This window comes from Rhea americana, unplaced genomic scaffold (genome assembly GCF_003343005.1).
Source record: "Rhea americana isolate MKP2758 unplaced genomic scaffold, rheAme1 scaffold_15, whole genome shotgun sequence".
Classification (NCBI taxonomy): Eukaryota; Metazoa; Chordata; class Aves; order Rheiformes; family Rheidae; genus Rhea; species Rhea americana.
In genome coordinates, this window is record NW_028185594.1 from 1,919,077 (window position 1) to 1,937,054 (window position 17,978).

Sequence of the window (17,978 nt, forward strand, 5' to 3'; positions counted from 1 at the left end):
GCAGCACCCCCGGCCGCCGCCCCCAGGCGCCGGGGCGGCGGGAGCCGGTGCCACCTGCCTCGTCCCTCCACCTGCCACTTTGCAGGCGAGGACCGGCCTCCCTGCCTTCAGCGGGTGGGGGGAGTCGAGAGAGGTCTTCTGCCTCCAGGCCACCCTGGTCCACTTCGCAGTCGAAACTCCGCTCCTGGGGAGACGTTCGTAGCGCTCTTTGCCTGCTTTTCAGTGGCGTCATCCTGCTTTGTGCCAAGCGCCTGGCACAGTCCTTGAAACGAATGGCAACCGCAGGCAAGAGGCGCTCCGGAGTGGACTGTGCAGTTACCTTATCCTCACGCACATCTTTGTCTCAGCCATCACTGGGAGGGTGGAGACCTTGCTTTGCCCTACAGCAGCAGGGCTTTGAGRACAGGAGACTTGAACTAGGCAGCCAGGACTCCAGAGAGAGTCTCCAGCCTGCCCACAGTCAACACCTGAATAAGAACTAGTTGAATTTTGTTCCTCAAGCCTTCCTTTAGGCCTTACAGCTGCAGGTGCTGAGACCAAGGGGCAGTAGGTGACTCTGATCTTCTCCTGGTCATAAGGTAACAGTTTCAAGCCAGGACTCCTCAAATTGTTAAAAGGAAGTAAACATTACCGGCTTTTGGAAAAAAWCCCTGTTCCTGCACGTTCCTCCACAAGCATTCAGCCATTTACCTCACCCAATCTATCTGCTGCTATTTACTTACTGCTTGGTATTTCTTGATTCTCTGCAGCTAACTCCTGAGTTCACGCAACGCTTGAACAACAAAATAAGGGAACTGCTCCAGCAGATGGAGAGAGGCCTGAAATCTGCTGACCCGCGGGACTGCACTGCTTACACTGGCTGGACAGGTAGGGTGGCCACACGGACACTTGAACATCTGTTCAGAACTTAGCAAGGCCTCTCTAAAGCTGTCTTCTGTGTTAGGTCAAATCACACCCTGGTTTGGGGATTTTTGTTTGACCTGAGTAGCCCTGCATCCTGAACAGCGTTAAACCAAGGGGCTGTCTTTCCTGGGACTCTCCATTTCTGGCAGTTGAATTCAAGCTGCTGAGGGAAGACTGTAGCATTGCAGGGCAGCATTGGSTCTTCTGTTGATCAGTAGTGCCAAACTTCTACAAAGGATAAAGCTCAAGGATTGAARTGCATTTGGTTGAGAGCAAATGTTGGAGCCTTCAAAGGGGGTAGCTCCAAATCCAGCCCATTCCACAGTGAGGATAGTAGCAAGTAAACCACTGCTCCATGGAGCAGAACAGATGCACAATAGATCATTTTCTTGTAAGGAGCTCTTGCATAGCAGCAGTAGCAAGCCTAGAGCCTGAAATAACATCCATCTCAGTTTGGGTTGAATTTATCTTACGTGACATCATGCAATTGGCACATTGCTCTGTTCCCATCCCTTAGGTAATGCCYCTTCACTTATCTGGGGATAGTTCTGCTCCAGTACCTGCAGGAGGGAAAAAAAAAAAATCAAATAAGAGAATAACTAAGGGTGGCAGCCTTTCTTACACTAACTTTTCTGTGCAAAGGTTCCAGAAGCTTTTTTCTTCCTTTCATCCTACATCTTCAGCCTGTCTTCCCCCTCCCCCCACCTTGGGCGCATGCTGTGCCTTCCCCGCCCTGTTGCCACCCTCTGGAGCTAATAAGGGCACACCATTCTTTACTGTATCATCCCTGACTATTACTGTGTGCTTTTCTAGCCTTCCTGCCACTTCTCTCTGCCCTGTGGCAGACTCTAGGGAGTCAGAGTCAGTCTAATGACTGCTGCAAGATATATTGCTGCCAACTTAATGCACTCAAGATCTTCTCCTGTCCTGGTTGCAGCTCTCTGTTCCATTGCCTTTTCTTCTTCTTTTTTCTGCTGTACACTACAATCTTAAACAGCGATTTTCTACATTGTGATCTAGATATGGTTGGCTTGTATTTGGAGCACTATGCCAACAGTTTTTTCAGGAGAATTGTGTTCACTGCGTTGATGCTAAGCTAATGTTGCAGCTTAGTGAGAGTAATGCCAGAAATGCCTGCTTAAAATTTTTTGTAAGGTAGACTGAGGCACTGACAGTGTCCAGTCCAGAGCGCCTCACAAGAAATACCAGGATGCCAACGCTAAATCCCAGCGTGTTGATTTCTTCACTTGCTGCCTAGCATCACTCCCATGGTGCTGCCTGTGAATTTGCGCATTTCTGCTCAATGCTGGCTGATCTAACCTTGGGAGATGGGTTGGTCCTCCAGTCTGTATGATCTTGCTCTTGAGGTGCCTTGGGTTSAAAGGCACTCCTTACATGAAGCTGCTCTTCAGGCACAAAGATACTACTTGTCTTGGCAGTAGAGTTTGCCTCTGACAGGARTAATTCAGGAGAAAGCAGGACAACTAGCTGCTGTTAGGAGTACTCTGAAAGCTTATGGGAACAAGGTGAACACCTTTCCCAGGAGATGCTTTTCTTCCATAGGGTAATCATAAGGAGCTTTAGGCCAGAATATGACTACAGCTGCGAAATGGTGAGAGCTCTGGTAGGATTTCAGCTTGTTTTCACTTGGAAAGTAGTTTCTCCAGAGAGATTCCTCTCTTCTCCCTGGGGATCACTCTTCACTGGGCACACAGCCTTCTCAACCCTGGTTGATGGGATTAGAATAAGCACATATAACGATTTCCTGCAGGTCACAGCCAGAGAAGTGAAGTTTGCAGATATTACACTATCTTCCTCACTCCCTTTCTCTTCTAATGCAGCTGTATTAATTTATTCAGTGCAGTTTCCAGAGAGGAATTAATTGGGCCAAGACAGCAGCTTTTTCCCTTAATTGCTTATGTAGAAAAGGCTTGTTGAGTATCTTCTCATGTAAATCATTGCCCAGCAGTCTGAAATCAACCCACCCTCTTGTGGCTGCTATTAAGAGAGGTTTGAAACACACTCTCTTAGCRCAAACTCTGCGTGAAATGTAACGTACTTGAGCATACTACATTACACTCAGTAACACACACCATATGCTGGCATTTTACTTCTGAGCCCGTTTCTTCCCCAACAGACTTGAGAGCCCTGTTTCTCTGGCCTGTATTTGTGCCAGGGAAGCCACAGCTTCTTGGCATAGGAAGTTGGAGCAGAGGGAGAGAAGGACTGAGGTTTTCAKCTCAGAGGCAGCAAAAACACACTTCAGATAAAAATTATCTGGTATAAGGCTCAACACCCTCAAAACACATTTGAAGCAGCTTGTTACGCTCTCAGTTTCCCACTAAGATCAGGGCTCTATAGGCCAGGCTTGGTACATGCCTGGGTATAGACAAGACTCAGCTCTTGTGTTTTGTCTTTTAATCAATTTAACTAGACTGCTCTAAAAGCCTTTGTGGTTTTAATCTGTTTCACTGGAATCAAAACGTTGACAGAGGGAAGGTGAACTACCATAAGCTAATTTTGAATCAGAAGCAGTTCAAATCCTGACATGAATACCACTGTCTGATCCATTTTCAAATAGATTAGCATGAGGATGCCTAAGAGTACATACACATGTTGATATTTCTTAAAGTGTAAAAGGCCTTACTCCAAAGACTTTAGACTGGAAGCACAGGCGATGGAAAGCAAATGAAGGGAGACTGACTTCACTGCTGTCACCTCTTAGGCTGATGGCAAAGCTAGTTCCTGAGTCTGCTGCCTGATGGACTCCTGTGTCTCTCCAAGCTGATGAGGTGATCTTCCACCTAARATGTTATATAAAGAAAAGATTCTTCTTCCTCCACATTCTGGCAGCACTTTTGGAGTTTGTTTTCCACACAAGCATTCCCTTCTCTAACAATACAATAAGCTTTCACAGTTTGAGATCCTCCAAAACAAACCAATAAGTCCAGGTAACCTGTCCCAACTCAAAGCTTCTGGCTGGCTTGTTGGTGAGTGGAGAAAAGTAGGGCTGAGTTGCCTTTTGAGAGGACTCTTCAGAAGGTATGTCAGATGGGAGAGAAGCTACTCAAGAATGGATAGAATTCTGACCACACGTATCCAAGAAATCTGGGAAAACATCTTGTTTGTTTTAGTGTGATATCTTAGTTTTAACCTCAAAACTCAGACCTCAAAACTTGCACCTCCTTGAAGAGTTCTGTTCAGAAGAACAGAAATCCCCAAACAATGCTTACAGAGTAAGAAGAAAAGATGCTACATTCAAGGAGAGAGAGAAGAGTGCGTTGTGTCCCCCACATTACCCATACAAGCCACATTCCTGCCATGCGCCTGGTGGGTTGTTTTTGTGAAATCGCCTTCTTGGAAATATTTCTGGGCCAAACTTTGAGCAATCAGATGCTGCTTCTTCCATCTGTATTTGACATCCTGCTTTGAGGCTGCTGGGTGACTTACTGCCCTGGGTCAACACAAGATCTCAGAGCTCTTTGTTACTGTAGGTGACAGGTTTGGAACTGGTCCAAATTAGCAATGACCCAGACATCTCCTCTTATGGCAACCTGGTGACCTTTATGAAAGGACCACACTGCAGTTCAGCTTCTCATAGACAGGAGACCTGTTCAGAACAGTCTGGTGGGGATCCCTGCTCATGGTGTCAGTAAGGGGGTTGCCATGGACCTGACACCAAGCAGGGCTTCCTTTTGCCTTAGTGTGCTCTATTCAGTGTGAAAGAGAAGTTTTGTTTCCTGCTGCTGTTCTCTCACCAGCAGATTTTTTTTTTGCAAGGAAAGCATAATCCAACGTGTACAAGTCTAAACTTGATACAAGAGGGAAAGTTAAGACGCAGCTTTACTTTTGTTTGGTTAACAGCACAGTCACATGGACAAGGTATTCTTTCAGCCCACAGGAATGCCTTAGCTCTCCAGCAAGGACTTGTTAGGCATCTCCAGTGCTCTCTGCTTTGATGGAGACGGTGATTGCTGAAGTCAGCATTAAAGTCAGCCAACAGCATTAATTGGCTGATTCAACCAGGTGCATAGTTCCATTTCAGCTGTGTGCATTTAAGTCTTCCCCTTTGTATCCCTCAAAAGAAGCTTTTTTAACACAACAAAGCACCTCCTGCAAGCATAACACTCTGTGTGTCATAGAGATGCTGTTCACTGTCCTGCTGAAGATGTTAAATAACAGGCTCTGCATGAGACTTAAAAATTGGATTTTGTCTCATGATCCTCTGCAGTTAGYGGGTATCTCTAGCATTAACACTGTAATGCCTTGGCTTCCGGCACATCCCTCTGTACAGGCCAAAATTCTTGGAGCCTTTGCCAAGAGCCACTGGTACAGAATGCTTAGGCCTGGGGATAAAGTGGGTGAGGGATATTTTAAAAGACACATGGCAAAGAAGAAATTGGAGGAAAACAATGCTGCAACATTTACTTTCCTAGAATTCWGTTCTAACTTGACATGGTAGTTACATATATAATTAGAGTGGTATGATAGCAGTGGGACTAGAAACTACTTACAGAGCAAAAGGTGGAATATTAAAGCCRGTAGCAGTCTGAGCACAATTTGCACTCTCGAGTTTTCAGACCTATTAGGAATCTAGAGGCTATGCTAGATGTTAAATGAAGAGTCACTTGACATTTGCTAGCTGGAAAAGGAGGGTTCCCCTTTAGAGAGCTTCATGTCCACATCCTTACAAACTTGAGCGATGGTACCATACAGCTGAGCTTCTCTCTGAAAACACTAGCACTGAACTGCTTAGAGAGAGGACAAGGTTATTAACTTCAGCAGGAGGTAGAAATTTGCCCTTAATATACATGTGAAATTGAATTGTCTATAGCACGAAGCTTTGGAGATTACCCAGGCAAAATGAAGAAGTGATCTAAATTTGAAATTGTCCTCAGTACCACAGAAAGTAGTTTTGCAGCATGCTTTTTTTTTTTGTTTCCCCTTCATTTCTTTTCCTCTTACAGCATCAAAGTTTCAGGTAGCTGTTTATATTTTAGAGAAGGGCTGCTCATAAATAGTGTGTGGCAGGAGGAGGGAGTCCRGCAGTCCTTTCTTTTCTAGGATGCTCCTGTCCTTGAGGTAGGCCTTGGGACCTGCTCAGCAGCCACAGGTATCCGGGGAGTTAAAGCCACCTCGCTGGTGCTTCCCAGTGGAAGAGAAGAGCAGGAAAAGCAGCTGTGGATGCTACAGCTCTAGTTGTGCCTCTGGATGTGTCTGAAAAGCCTTCTTAAATGGCACATGCCCTAGAGGAAGTCTAGAGCTGACTTCTAGATTTGTTTAAACAGCCACAGTGCAGAGTGGAAAGGACAAAATAYGTAAACTTTTCACCGGTTGCAGTCCTTACGTTCCTTTCACAGGCATTGCCTTGCTGTATTTGCACCTGTACAATGTATATGGAGACCCTGCCTACCTCCAGGTGGCCCACGAGTATGTGAAGAAGAGCCTGAGCTGCTTGACAAGACGATCCATCACCTTCTTGTGCGGAGATGCTGGGCCCCTGGCAGTGGCTGCTGTCATCTACCACAAACTGCAGAACCAGAAGCAGTCAGAAGACTGCATCACTCGGTAACACATTCAGTTATGTCTTTGACCTAAAGCTCCTCCTGCTCTTGCTCCTAGAGCTGGTCTGGGCTTCTACCAGTCCCTTTCCCCCAAACCTGAGTACATTTTGCTGCAGTCTCCTGCGCGAGAGCRCAAATCCAGCAACTGAGCAAAGTAACGCAAATTTGTTTGGACCTGGAGAATAGCTAGCATAAGGGCAAATGCTCCTGTTTGGCAGCCTGCAGGCTGGGACCAGGGATAGGGGACTGAGGTTATTTTTATGCTGGTATTACCATCTTAGAAATTATTCAGAGAAATAGGATTCACATCCTGTTCTGTCCATAGTTYTGTGGCAGAAGGGAAATTCAAGATTAATTCTGTACTGCCATCTAATGGCATAGTTAAGGGCAGAGCCATGGAAACAGGTTCCTTCCCAGGTCTGAGGAGAAGAAAAAATAGAGCTTTCRTGAAAGAAGTTACAATGTCCTTACTCTACCACCAATTCTCAGAGCAGTTAGCTTGACCATACTRCAAAAAAGAGCCTGAGGAGAAAATTCATCAGCCAGGTTCTCCTTGTAATGGAGGAGACAGAAGCAAGCTTTTTTGGCTGATTACTCCTGCTGAAATGAGTTCATGACCAATAAATGTACTTAATACTCTGGAGAGACTTCATATTTCAGGGTAGCCCATTTTCCAAGAGCTTGTGAAAAGCTGATCTATGTTTCAGGAGTCCTCTTTAACCTGCCATCTCCCACCAACTCAGGAGGTCAAGGGTTTGCTTTTAGAGCCAGTGGTGTGCAAAATCCCATCTTACTGTACAACTGCCTCACTTTCCTCTAACCAGAAAATACTGTTGTTTTGTTTTTGTAGTTGAGATAATAGGCTGGTTTGTGAGCAATGGCTTTCTTTCAGGGACCTCAGTTTACCTCCATATGCCTAAAAAAAATGCATTCTGCATGCCATCAGTCCAGCTGCACCCCAGTCATCTTGCACTATCTATCTTGAGACACTGTTTTCTCCTCTCTCTCTCTCTCTGTTCACTTTGAATCCAGTGTCAAGAGAGGCTTTCATGCCAGAGTCAGAGCCTGACATTCCCTATCTGCTTCTCAAGTACTCTGGACACTTGGTTGCTCCTTCCTTTGTGGCACATTGTTTTGCCCAAGAGCAAGGGCCGCTGAGGCACTTTGCTGTTCCTCATGCCATTGTGGCAGGGGAGCCCTGCACACACAGGGTGAAACCACAGCAGGATGCAGCTGAGGAAACAGCCTTGAAGTTGCTCATGCTGGTGTTCTAAAAGCACTGGCATTTTTCAGGTTGCTGCCTTGGGTGAACAGAAAACTAAAGCTAAAAGCGATCTGCCTCCTGCTCTGACAGGGAAGGACATCCARCCTTGTTGGAAGTGTGATAGGAGGCAAAACAGAAAACTTGCACTGTCAGTCACTGTTAGTACCACATGTGTATCACCATATTTGCCACATGCCAATAGCCTGAAAAAACGGCATAGAAACTTCCTGACTCCAGCAGGCCTCTTGCTCTGTGCTTGGGGTCTAATGCTTGGTGCCAGCCAAGCAGTCAGCAACCTGCAGCACTTATGCTCTTGTCTAGGCTGGTTAATTCTCCCTGGACAAGGTTTCTTACATAACCCTAGAAGACTTGATGTTAAAGAACATGTCCAGCCCCTTCTCCCCCCCCCCCTTACCTGGATTTTTTACCTTTTGAAAGCTTTCTCTACTGACAGGGTAGCCCTCGCCATTTTGGGACACGGAAGGGAAGTGGCTTTTCTATCTCAATCARGACTTAAGCGTAAGGGGTGAGGTTTTTCCAGACACCCTAAGCATTGGCTTAGTTTCTAGCATTCCCCCAGCAGCCAAGTTAAACAGATACCAGCTAAGTTTGAAAACAGTCATTTTTGGCAAAAGGGCTGACTTCCAAAAGGCGTTAGGGGGAGCAAGGGAGTAATGGTAGACAGGGTTTCATTGCTGAACTGGGGCAGCGTGCCTTCCCTGAGCAGTCACTAGCTTTATGCTGCCTGTGCTGTAGCCTAGGCTTCCCTACAAAGAGTTTTTTACAGAGCTGGTGCTATAGAAACAAGCAGATGCTGTAATTGCCTTGTACAGCACTGAACAGACTAAAGCAACAAGTCAAAAAGCAGAGGGGAAAGAGGGATTATCTGTCTCGCATAGGTGGATGGCAAGGACTCAGAAGCTGGCCTGACAGTTCACAGGGAGTGGGCTGCACTAGGGGACAAACAGTATTTCAGAGCTCCAGTCTCACTGCTCAGTTACATGGTTTTGGATATCCTGTTCTTCTAATCCGCCCATACAAATTTTTCTTTGTAGCTTGCTCCACCTACACAAGCTTGACTCTCGAGTGCCAGACGAATTGCTTTACGGGCGCATGGGCTATCTCTATGCATTGCTATTTGTGAACAAGCACTTCGGAGAGGAAAAGATCCCTCAAAGTCACATTCAACAGGTACTGCGGCTTCTCAACAGTAAAGGCTAAATCAGCCCTCTGTCCTTTCCTATCCAGMTTCTCTCTGGGCAGGTAGAAACTGATGCTAGAAATCTGGCAACAAGTGAAAAACCATCTCCAGATATCCCCACTGCTGGTACCATCCTTCAAAGGGACAGGCATCAGAGGCCCTTCCTAATCCATGTTAATCCACACACGGAKCTGAGGTGGCAGCTGTTCCACTCCCTCATCCACAGTCTTTCCTCTGCATGTGCAGAATAACAAAAGCCTAGGGCTTTGTTCCATGTTGGGATACTCACTGCGCTGGCTCCAAGGCACGAGCATTTCTATCGCCCACCTCTCTTGCTCTCTACAGGTCTGCGAAGCAGTTGTGGCTTCAGGAGAGAACTTGGCCAAAAGGAAGAACTTCACAGCAAAGAGCCCACTCATGTATGAGTGGTACCAGGAGTACTACGTAGGGGCAGCCCACGGCTTGGCTGGGATTTATTACTATCTCATGCAGGTAAGAGACAGCGGGAGCAGACAGACCCTTGGCAGCTGTTTCATTTCTCTTGTTCAAAGCCAGGCAGGCTCCCTTGCTGGGTTATGCATCCCCATTTCCAGTATTTTCTTCCACATCCATGAAACTGGATTTCCTTCCTCCATGGAGACCCCTAGGAAAATGCACAGACCTGAATTATACCAGCAGCTTCACATAATGAACCCTGTGGTTTAGCTGGTCTGAGCACCTACCTTTTGTGCTAATTGCTGTCAATTATTCCCATCTGTGGTCTTCCTGCATTTCTAAGTGGTTCCCTGGAGCAACTTCAGATCATTTCAGAGTGAAAATCTCTGTAAGAAAAGGCTAGTGAAAGAGATTAAAGTCATAATAGGACAGTAGGAAACACCAGGGCTTCCAAATCAGGGCTTTTATCCAAATATTAAAGAGGTAGAAATCTTTACTTTTTTAAGGTGGCTGAGGTCTGTAGTGCCTGAAGCAGGTAATGTGAGACAAGAAGGAAGGAGCTGCTGTTCCCCTCTGCTTTGATACTGTCTTTCTCAAAATTTTAGATAACTCACTGGAGCTATGGGAATCTTCCATTACCTAGCTCTGAAATGTGGGTGATAATTCCCCTATGTGGGTCATTGTGTGGCTATGCTTACAATGCTTGAGCTCTTAAAAACTCACAGCAATAAATAACACTGTATTGTCAAAGCATTAATAATAACTGATTAAAGCAAATTATTTTAAYGTGGCAAAGTTCATAGAAAGATGCAATATTTTTTATTAGACTCAACTATCACAGCTGGTAGGAAAAAAAACTTTCAAGCATTTGAGCTCTTCTTYAAGTCTGAAGTAGAAGCTGCAAAGTTCAAGCCCATATGCAGGAGTGGAGTTCTTCAGTTCAACCAATTTAACCCTCTTATGTAACTCAGAGAGGAAAGGATGGTTGGTACTTTCGAAGCAGAAGAGGATTTGGCAAGAGAAGAAATTAGAAAGATGGAGGGTGATTATTACCCTCCAAATGGCTTAGTTGGGGGCAAGGAAAACTGCATTAGACTATGGAGTCCAGATCTGTGCTGAGCCCCTGAGCTCGTTCCCAAGCTGATGTTTTAAAGAACTTTAAGACTAAGTCCGCCATAAATTACTGTCTGGGCTTCATGCCTGTGCCCTGCTGTATGCAGTAGAAGGAGCCTGTAATGCTCTTGTCCCAACAAGGATCAGCTCCCTGTAAGCACACAATGTTGTGCCCTGTGACAGAGAGGAACAGCCAGGCATAATGCACAGAAAATCTTGGGGAAGCAAACAAGGGAAATATGGAGAGGAGGACACTGGACTTTTATCTCCAGTGGCTTTACAGCGTAATTATTGATTTTTAATTTACAAGTTTTCAACCTGGGAACTGTGTGATTCTTAAACTAGAGTTCCTATTGCAGTCTGTCAAGAGAAGTCAGAACTGCACAAGATTTCCATCTGTGGCAGCATAATTGGAAGAGGACACTGAAATCCCTCTCCTGCTTTCATCTGAGATCAGTGGTGAAATCACGAACATGCAGTTACCTGAGAACATCTGTGGAAACACAGCATCACAGCCCTCCARCTGGGCTGGCCATGCAGCTCAGAGCTGAGGTGCTTTGTGTGCTAGGAATTAGTCTTGGTATTCATCCTTAATCTTATTTCTCTAGGCTTTGCCTCCTACCTGAAAACATTGCTACTCATCTTCAGAAGTCCTCTTTTCTCTTGCTTAGAGCACTGGCTGACATAAGGCCAATCAGTACTTCTGAGGACACTAGGGTATGRGTGGAAGTGAGACCTTGATGAAAGATAGAGTAGCCTACGGTCTGTTCTTCAGTGCCAAGTGGGTCTTTGTGAAGTGTGAAAGCCTAGACCAAAGAAATAGCTTCATGTACAAGGAGCAAGAAGGGATGCTGCAACAGTCAGCTTTGTTTCTGCCTTTCAAGCAGGCCTTGGGCGATTTACAGAGTCACAGAATGGTAAATCTCTCTGATTTAACGCTTTCTCTCTCTTAGCCTGGCCTTGGAGTGAGCCAAGTGAAACTGCACAACACAGTCAAACCCAGCGTGGATTACGTCTGCCAGCTCAAGTTCCCATCAGGCAATTATCCTCCATGCATTGATGACACCAGAGACCTACTTATCCACTGGTGCCACGGGGCACCAGGTCTTATCTACATGCTTGTTCAGGCCTACAAGGTACTAGACATCCTAAGAGCCTTTGGGGACCCCTAAACATGGAATTTGATTATCAAAATAACTCTTTTGGGAACGCCTTGCCAGAGAGCAGGATGGCTTGTCATAATGAAATCACCCCACAAAGACCACCAACTGAAATGGAAATTAGCCCTTTAAAATTTTATTCCTGAAAATACCCACTAGCCGTGTAGGGTGTTGTGTCACAGGTGACAGATGGCGATAGCTAGCTGGGCATTAAGTAATATCACACAACCCTATTCATCACATTAAAAACACTCCTTTGAAAGCAGACAGCAAAGAACAGCATTAAGATTTCCATAGGAGAGGAGCTAGTAATTAACCTGCGTGTCCCTGCTCACCCAGGGATGCTGTCAGTGTGGAGGAAACTGCCTCAGCAAGGGGGTAATCTTTGTTATCTCTACAGGTGTTTGGGGAAGAGCAGTACCTAAATGATGCCCTGCAGTGCGCAGAAGTGATCTGGCAGTATGGGTTACTGAAGAAAGGCTATGGGCTGTGCCATGGGACAGCTGGCAATGCCTATGGCTTCCTAGCACTGTACAACTTCACTCAGAACATGAAATACCTGTACAGGGCCTGCAAGGTGAGAGCCTGCGTGAGGAAGGGGGAGAGATTATTCASTTCTGCCCTTTATGTCACTGCCACTTCCTTTGTAACCTGATTTCTAGATCTAACCAGCTCCGCCAGCACAGTCCTTCAACAGCGCAGTCACTGCCTGTACAGAAGGAATATTATGCAGAACCGTGCTCTGCCAAGGGATGATGTGAGAATGGGGGTGGTAATTTTTAAAATCCATCTCTAACAAAACTTGGACATCTCTGTTCCCCTTTTCCCAGTTTGCAGAGTGGTGTTTAAGCTATGGACAACATGGGTGCCGGACCCCAGACACACCATTCTCTCTCTTTGAAGGTAAATTCCATCTCTCGTCTTTGTTTTGCAACTGTATAAGATCCAGTCCAGCACTGAGCAGAACTGAATACATATTTCTCTGAATTCAAAACTCAATGTAGAGGATGGGAGGGAAATTGTATTCACTGTTTTTACCCATTCTTGGAAGCAGTCTTCTTGTAGCAAAGGCAGTGGCTCCAGCTGGAGCATCCTGTCTTCTTGGGACTTCTGCTCATATGCCTCAAGAGGAATTCTTTAATGGGTACAGGCCTAAGTTTGCCCTACAGCAATTGTAGCCTGACTTCTCAGATAGTCTCGCTCATCTATGTATTTTTTAGGATTAAAAGCCTTCCTGGGCCTTCCAGTTCCATTCCAGTGATCARTGAAGAATAAAGAGACATTCTTATAGGCCTTGCCGGTGCCTGTGGCACTTYGTCACTCTTGTGAACAGCTCCCTAAAAATGTGCCATCAGCAGGGATTGCTGAGAAAGTCAATTCCTCAGCTACTGTAAATCTCCCTGGCTTTGCTACAGTCCATACACAAGGCTAGTTACATCAGAGAGGAATCTGAGGCAGAATGTGACAGGGCCCAAAATTTTGCAAAGGCATTCAGATGTTCAAACCTGAGGATAGATAAAACAGAAGGGAGGGGGCAGGAAAAGGGAGACTCCTCCAGTTTGCCCAGGCTTTTTTCAATATTTGATTAACTTAAAATGCTCTCCCTTCTCAAGTGTCTGAGTGGCTTGGGAGAACTGCATTCAGAACTTGGAAATGATTTAGGTCCTTCTGAATACATTTTCTTTGCTTCTGTCTTCATGACTCATTCATGCACCCTCTAGATAACTAATACAGGTACCCAAAGGGAATCTCTCTGGAGCATGTTTTCTTTTTCTGTCCTCAGGAATGGCTGGAACAATTTACTTTCTTGCTGACCTGCTGGTGCCAACCAAGGCTAAGTTCCCTGCATTTGAACTCTAAACCTGAGTTTGGCAATTCCCTGCCTGAATCCTTCTGCATTTGGAAAAGCAGTTCAAAGTGGCTTTCTCTTCTTTCCAAACTCATTGTTGTTTACCTAACTGAATGTAAATCCGTCCTCCTGATGATATGCTAAGTTCTTTAACACTTCTAGTCATCTCATTGCACTATTTTTATTTAAAAGACAGAATTAGGATTCTGCTGATGTCTCTTAAAAATGCAGGGCTGGGAGTAAGAGGGAGAAAATGCATACTATTTTGTTGGCTTTACAGAGTTTTGCTATTTTCTGTATCCCATTTACTGGGAGAAGAATTCATATTGAACAGACCTTTGCCCATTTCATTTTTTTAAGCTGACAAGCAGTTACAGAAATTAGGTTGCTTTTTGAAAACAAAAGATGAACTACTGAGACTATTGCCCTGCAATTTGCTTCTAAACATTTTCTTTCTGACCATGCAGGGAGTAGGAAGCTCAGTAGCTGGGCTGTGCCACATGAAGTGAATGTGATGGACTGTAGAGTCTCTATATATGTCTTTTCTGTCAGACTGCAAGTGGCACAGCTGGAGCTGACATGCCAAAGCTTTGTCCTAGATTTACACCTGTCTGCTTTTCAAGCAAAGGCCATTATGTGTAGCTTTTGGTGCATTTTTTCAGTGACAGGCAAACAAATAATCCAGCAGCTTTTGTGCTTATTCACGACCTTACGATAAATCTTTCAAAAGTCCATTGATCATTGAATGGCAAACCTCAGTTTAAAAGCAAGCTAAGAACGCCTGCTGGCGTGGTCTCTCCTGTTCGGCTTTGATTTTTTTTTTTCTCCAGTCTGTGTTTAAAATGGAGTACGAGCATTATAGATGTTAGGCAGAACCAAGCATAGCAGCAGCAGCATGGGAAAAGAAATGTATTCCACTGAGTTCTGTCAGTGTTTAAACCTGTTATCTGTTTTTTTTTTTTTTTTTTTTTTTTTTTTTTTTTTTTTTTTTTTTTTTTTTTTTTTTTTTTTTTTTTTTTTTTCTTTAAAACAGGCTTTGTTTTATAAACTATTCAGGTTTAGGAAAGCTTGAATGACTTGTTTGGTTTGTTACTGCTTGTTGTAGTTTGACATGCAAACACGAATGCACACAACTAGCAGCTGGAAAATCCGCCCTATGTTATAAAGCTTTGGGCTGCCAGCATACCASATCCTTGCAAGGGGTGAACCTGCTTTGCTGTCCCTGCGGATGCTACACAGAGTTACAGGCCTGACCCAGCAAGCCACTGTCTTAGCCTGGAGCATGAGCTAAATGCAGAGTGCAGCAAAGGTTACTGAACCTGCTGTACTGCTTTTTGCTGGCTGCAGGAGGCTCCTTGGCCCGCACAGGAGTYGACATGGGTTTTGGTCTTTCAAGGGTGCATTTACCAAGCACTCAGGCTGCCTAAGAGCAGCCTCCCAGGCAAGGGGCTGCCAGGCAGGGCTGGGCAGCCTCCCAACAGGTGAACTCCTGTACCAGCAGAAGGGAGGCTGAGGCAGCCTTACTGCCCTTGCCYACTCCCCAGTGCATCCTTCTCCTGCCCTGAGGACCAGACCTGGCACAGTAACAGTGAGCTTGCATATGTCTGAACACGAGGCAGTCTYACCTCTAACGGTGGCACACATAGACCCGCAAGAACCTTGTAGATGGGCTGCTTCAGCAAATGCTGGAAACCATCCCTTGCATGATCACCTGTCTCTTCATAGCCCAGCCTTGTGCTGCCATCACACACTTCAGCTTGTTTGTTAACAAACAGCCTGAAGTGCAGAGAAGCTCATCTGCTTTTGGATGAGTGTGCCTATCAGGAGCCTCAAGCTCATGCTGGCTCTGTGGTCTTTTTCCCTATCATTCATGGGGTGGCAACAGCATGGGCAAGTGACTAGAAAGTAAGCAGCACAGCCTCAAGAGCAGGATTTTGCTAATCAAAGAGCATGGGGACATGGGGAGTCCTAAAGCAGGCCTGCTGTAAGCCTCCTTCCAGTCTGCCTGTTGTGGCAGTGTGGGCACGCTTGCCTGCAAGCCTGGATTCCTCCTGGGCATCATTTCTCCTCCAGGAGATGGCTCGTGCAGCCTAGTGTCATGGCAGCATCATGGTTCATATATTGGTCTGAAAAATCACCAGGGCCTGGTGTACAATTTGCAGGTGGTGCACTGCTTAATAAAATGCTAAAACAATAACTGTGGGCTAATTTTTCTCCTCCTTTATGACAAGGAATCACACCCAAAGCATTGAAGATATGCCAATAGCCACTCTGGTTAAGGCGCTACAGTGTCCTCCGGCACGCTCATAACGTGCAGAGTACAGGAATGCTGTGACGGGATAAATGCTGCTGGGATGCTTCAGACACTTTTGCCTCTCCAGTTGCAGCAATCCAAAGTAGCTTTTTTCACAGGTGCTAACACACAGAGTATGAGACTGTCAGGGCTTTACCTGAAACTAAGGAGCCCCAGCTTCCATTTCAKTAAGTGTTCTTCCCCGAGGAACTCCAGGGAGGCCACAACGTATGTTTGCTCTTGAAAGCACTAGGACTATTGAAAGCAGCAGGACTACACAGCATTAGCCAACAGCAAGAGGAGGTGATCCAGCCCTCCAGCAGGAGGAGAGAGTTGGCTAYTTGAGGTGTCTTACAACCGTATTTTCTATGATTTCCATTTCTATTAAGGTCTGTGACAAAGCTCTTCAGGGAGGGGATCTAGCAACTGGGATGGGAAAGTAGTGTAGTGCAGGTTTTCACTGCTAGCCCCTCCTTCCTCATGCGGGGCTGTGGTGCTGCTCACTTCCACCCTCCTCTAGGCTGAGCAGAGGGAGCAGGAACAGGCAACAGTTGCATGCAGAAAGTGGAAGCCACAGTAAACCTGGTATTGCCAGGCCTCAAAGAGATTTGGTAAAGCCCTAAAAATTTGAGGGATTTAAGAATTATTTTCAACAAGCTACTTCATAGGAATTCTATCAGAAGTTTAGACATTTAAAGATTAGTTCTTAGGGAAGGTTGTATTTGTCCATTATGGTGTTTTGTATTAAAATCAAATGCCTCATACCCACAAAAAATAAAACCACAGTTTGAATGCACTGCCAGCCTGGCTCAGTTCATGCTCACTCCTCTGCCTACCAGTGCYATCAGTAAGATGAAAAATGTCCCAAATACTGTTGGCCAAACAGCATCTATGGGTGTGCATTTCTCCCTAAAAGCCAGCTGTGATTTTAGCTCTCAAGAGCTGACAGCAGGCCCAACCATAAAAGAGATGAAATAAAGACTGGGACAGTGGGAGAGGGCAGATCTGTTTTTGCTGAATGTGTCCAACTTGTTTGGGCATATGAAAAGTTAATATTCAGGAATGGGAAATCACAGTGCAGTCTGTGCTGATGCTAAACCTACAGCTAATATTCTGTTGCCAAATAACTATCAGTCACAAGTGCCTCCATCATTAGCAGTCATTAGCATTAGCACAGCTCATTTGATAAATCAGTTTATAAACTAGCATTGCAGTCATTTAATACACACTGGATGCTGAAGTCTGGCACACTTAGAAAACACTTCAGATTAATATGGTCCCTAGCAAAACTCTGCCTTAAATTCTGTGATTCCAAGAGGACATTTATTAGTAAGGGCAGCCCCTTACAGAGCACGAGAGGAATATTATTAAGGATACTTCCCACCTGCAAAGACAAGGGGGATGTTGTTGCTATCTGCCAGGCAAGGAGCTGAGCAAGGCAGAAAATGGAAGGCTATCCTCCCATTCCTCCTTTTCTTCTTCCCCTCTTTCCTTTTGTTCATTCTTTTCCCAAAGATTAATACCCTGGCCAAATCTGAGTAGGGTTTTTTCATGATGATACCAAAGGGCTGGTCCCAGGGCAATCACAAGTCATGCTCCAAGGCAGTAAGGTCCTAGCACATAGGATTAAATTGTTGCAAGWGTCTTTTTTGTTTGGTTGTGGTTTTTTTGTTGTTATATTAGGAAAAGCAGCACAGCTTCCTCAGATCTCCCTGGCTAGAATGGCTGAGCACTTCAGCTACAGTGTTCTCTGTTGTCCCCTCTGCTGCACGCAAAGAAAGAGACCTTGAACTCAAAGCAGACATCCAGACTGAGAAATATAAACCCCAAGAGTTACAACACATCAAGTTATAAAGTGTCTGAAGAGAAAATCCAACAGAGAGAACACAAGAGAATGTTTCCTGTGCAACAGCAGGAGGGCAGAGCAGCTCTGCCTGCAATAAATCCCTGAGGAAACATGCTGAAGTCAACAAGTTTGCTACTGGCAACGGGGTCAGGGATTCCTCAGCAGCTTTCAGCCTGCCCTGTTGAAGGAGCTTCAATAATACCYAAAAAGGTGCCCTTGTGGGTTTGGTGATGCAGTTCTCGTAATATAGCCTTTTGGTCCAGCTTAAAGGCTCAGAAATGTTCCTGTTTGGGGGTTTTGATGGATTTTCTGGTTCTTTCACCCACCCAGTCCCTCTCCCAGGGAGCCAA

At 45.4% G+C, this 17,978-nt stretch overlaps 1 protein-coding gene across 1 annotated transcript in view; it reads left to right on the forward strand.

Annotated features, from left to right (window-relative positions):
- Positions 1-15,686, forward strand: part of LANCL1 (LanC like glutathione S-transferase 1) — a 25,825-nt gene extending 10,139 nt beyond the window's left edge. The window contains exons 2-9 of the mRNA XM_085299545.1: positions 750-867; positions 6,264-6,471; positions 8,787-8,922; positions 9,278-9,424; positions 11,434-11,616; positions 12,041-12,217; positions 12,471-12,543; positions 13,424-15,686. Of these exons, the coding sequence (XP_085155671.1) occupies positions 750-867; positions 6,264-6,471; positions 8,787-8,922; positions 9,278-9,424; positions 11,434-11,616; positions 12,041-12,217; positions 12,471-12,543; positions 13,424-13,500 (1,119 nt within the window). The 3' untranslated portion in view covers positions 13,501-15,686. The remainder of the gene's footprint in view (positions 1-749; positions 868-6,263; positions 6,472-8,786; positions 8,923-9,277; positions 9,425-11,433; positions 11,617-12,040; positions 12,218-12,470; positions 12,544-13,423) is intronic.
- The last annotated feature ends 2,292 nt before the right edge of the window (positions 15,687-17,978 follow it).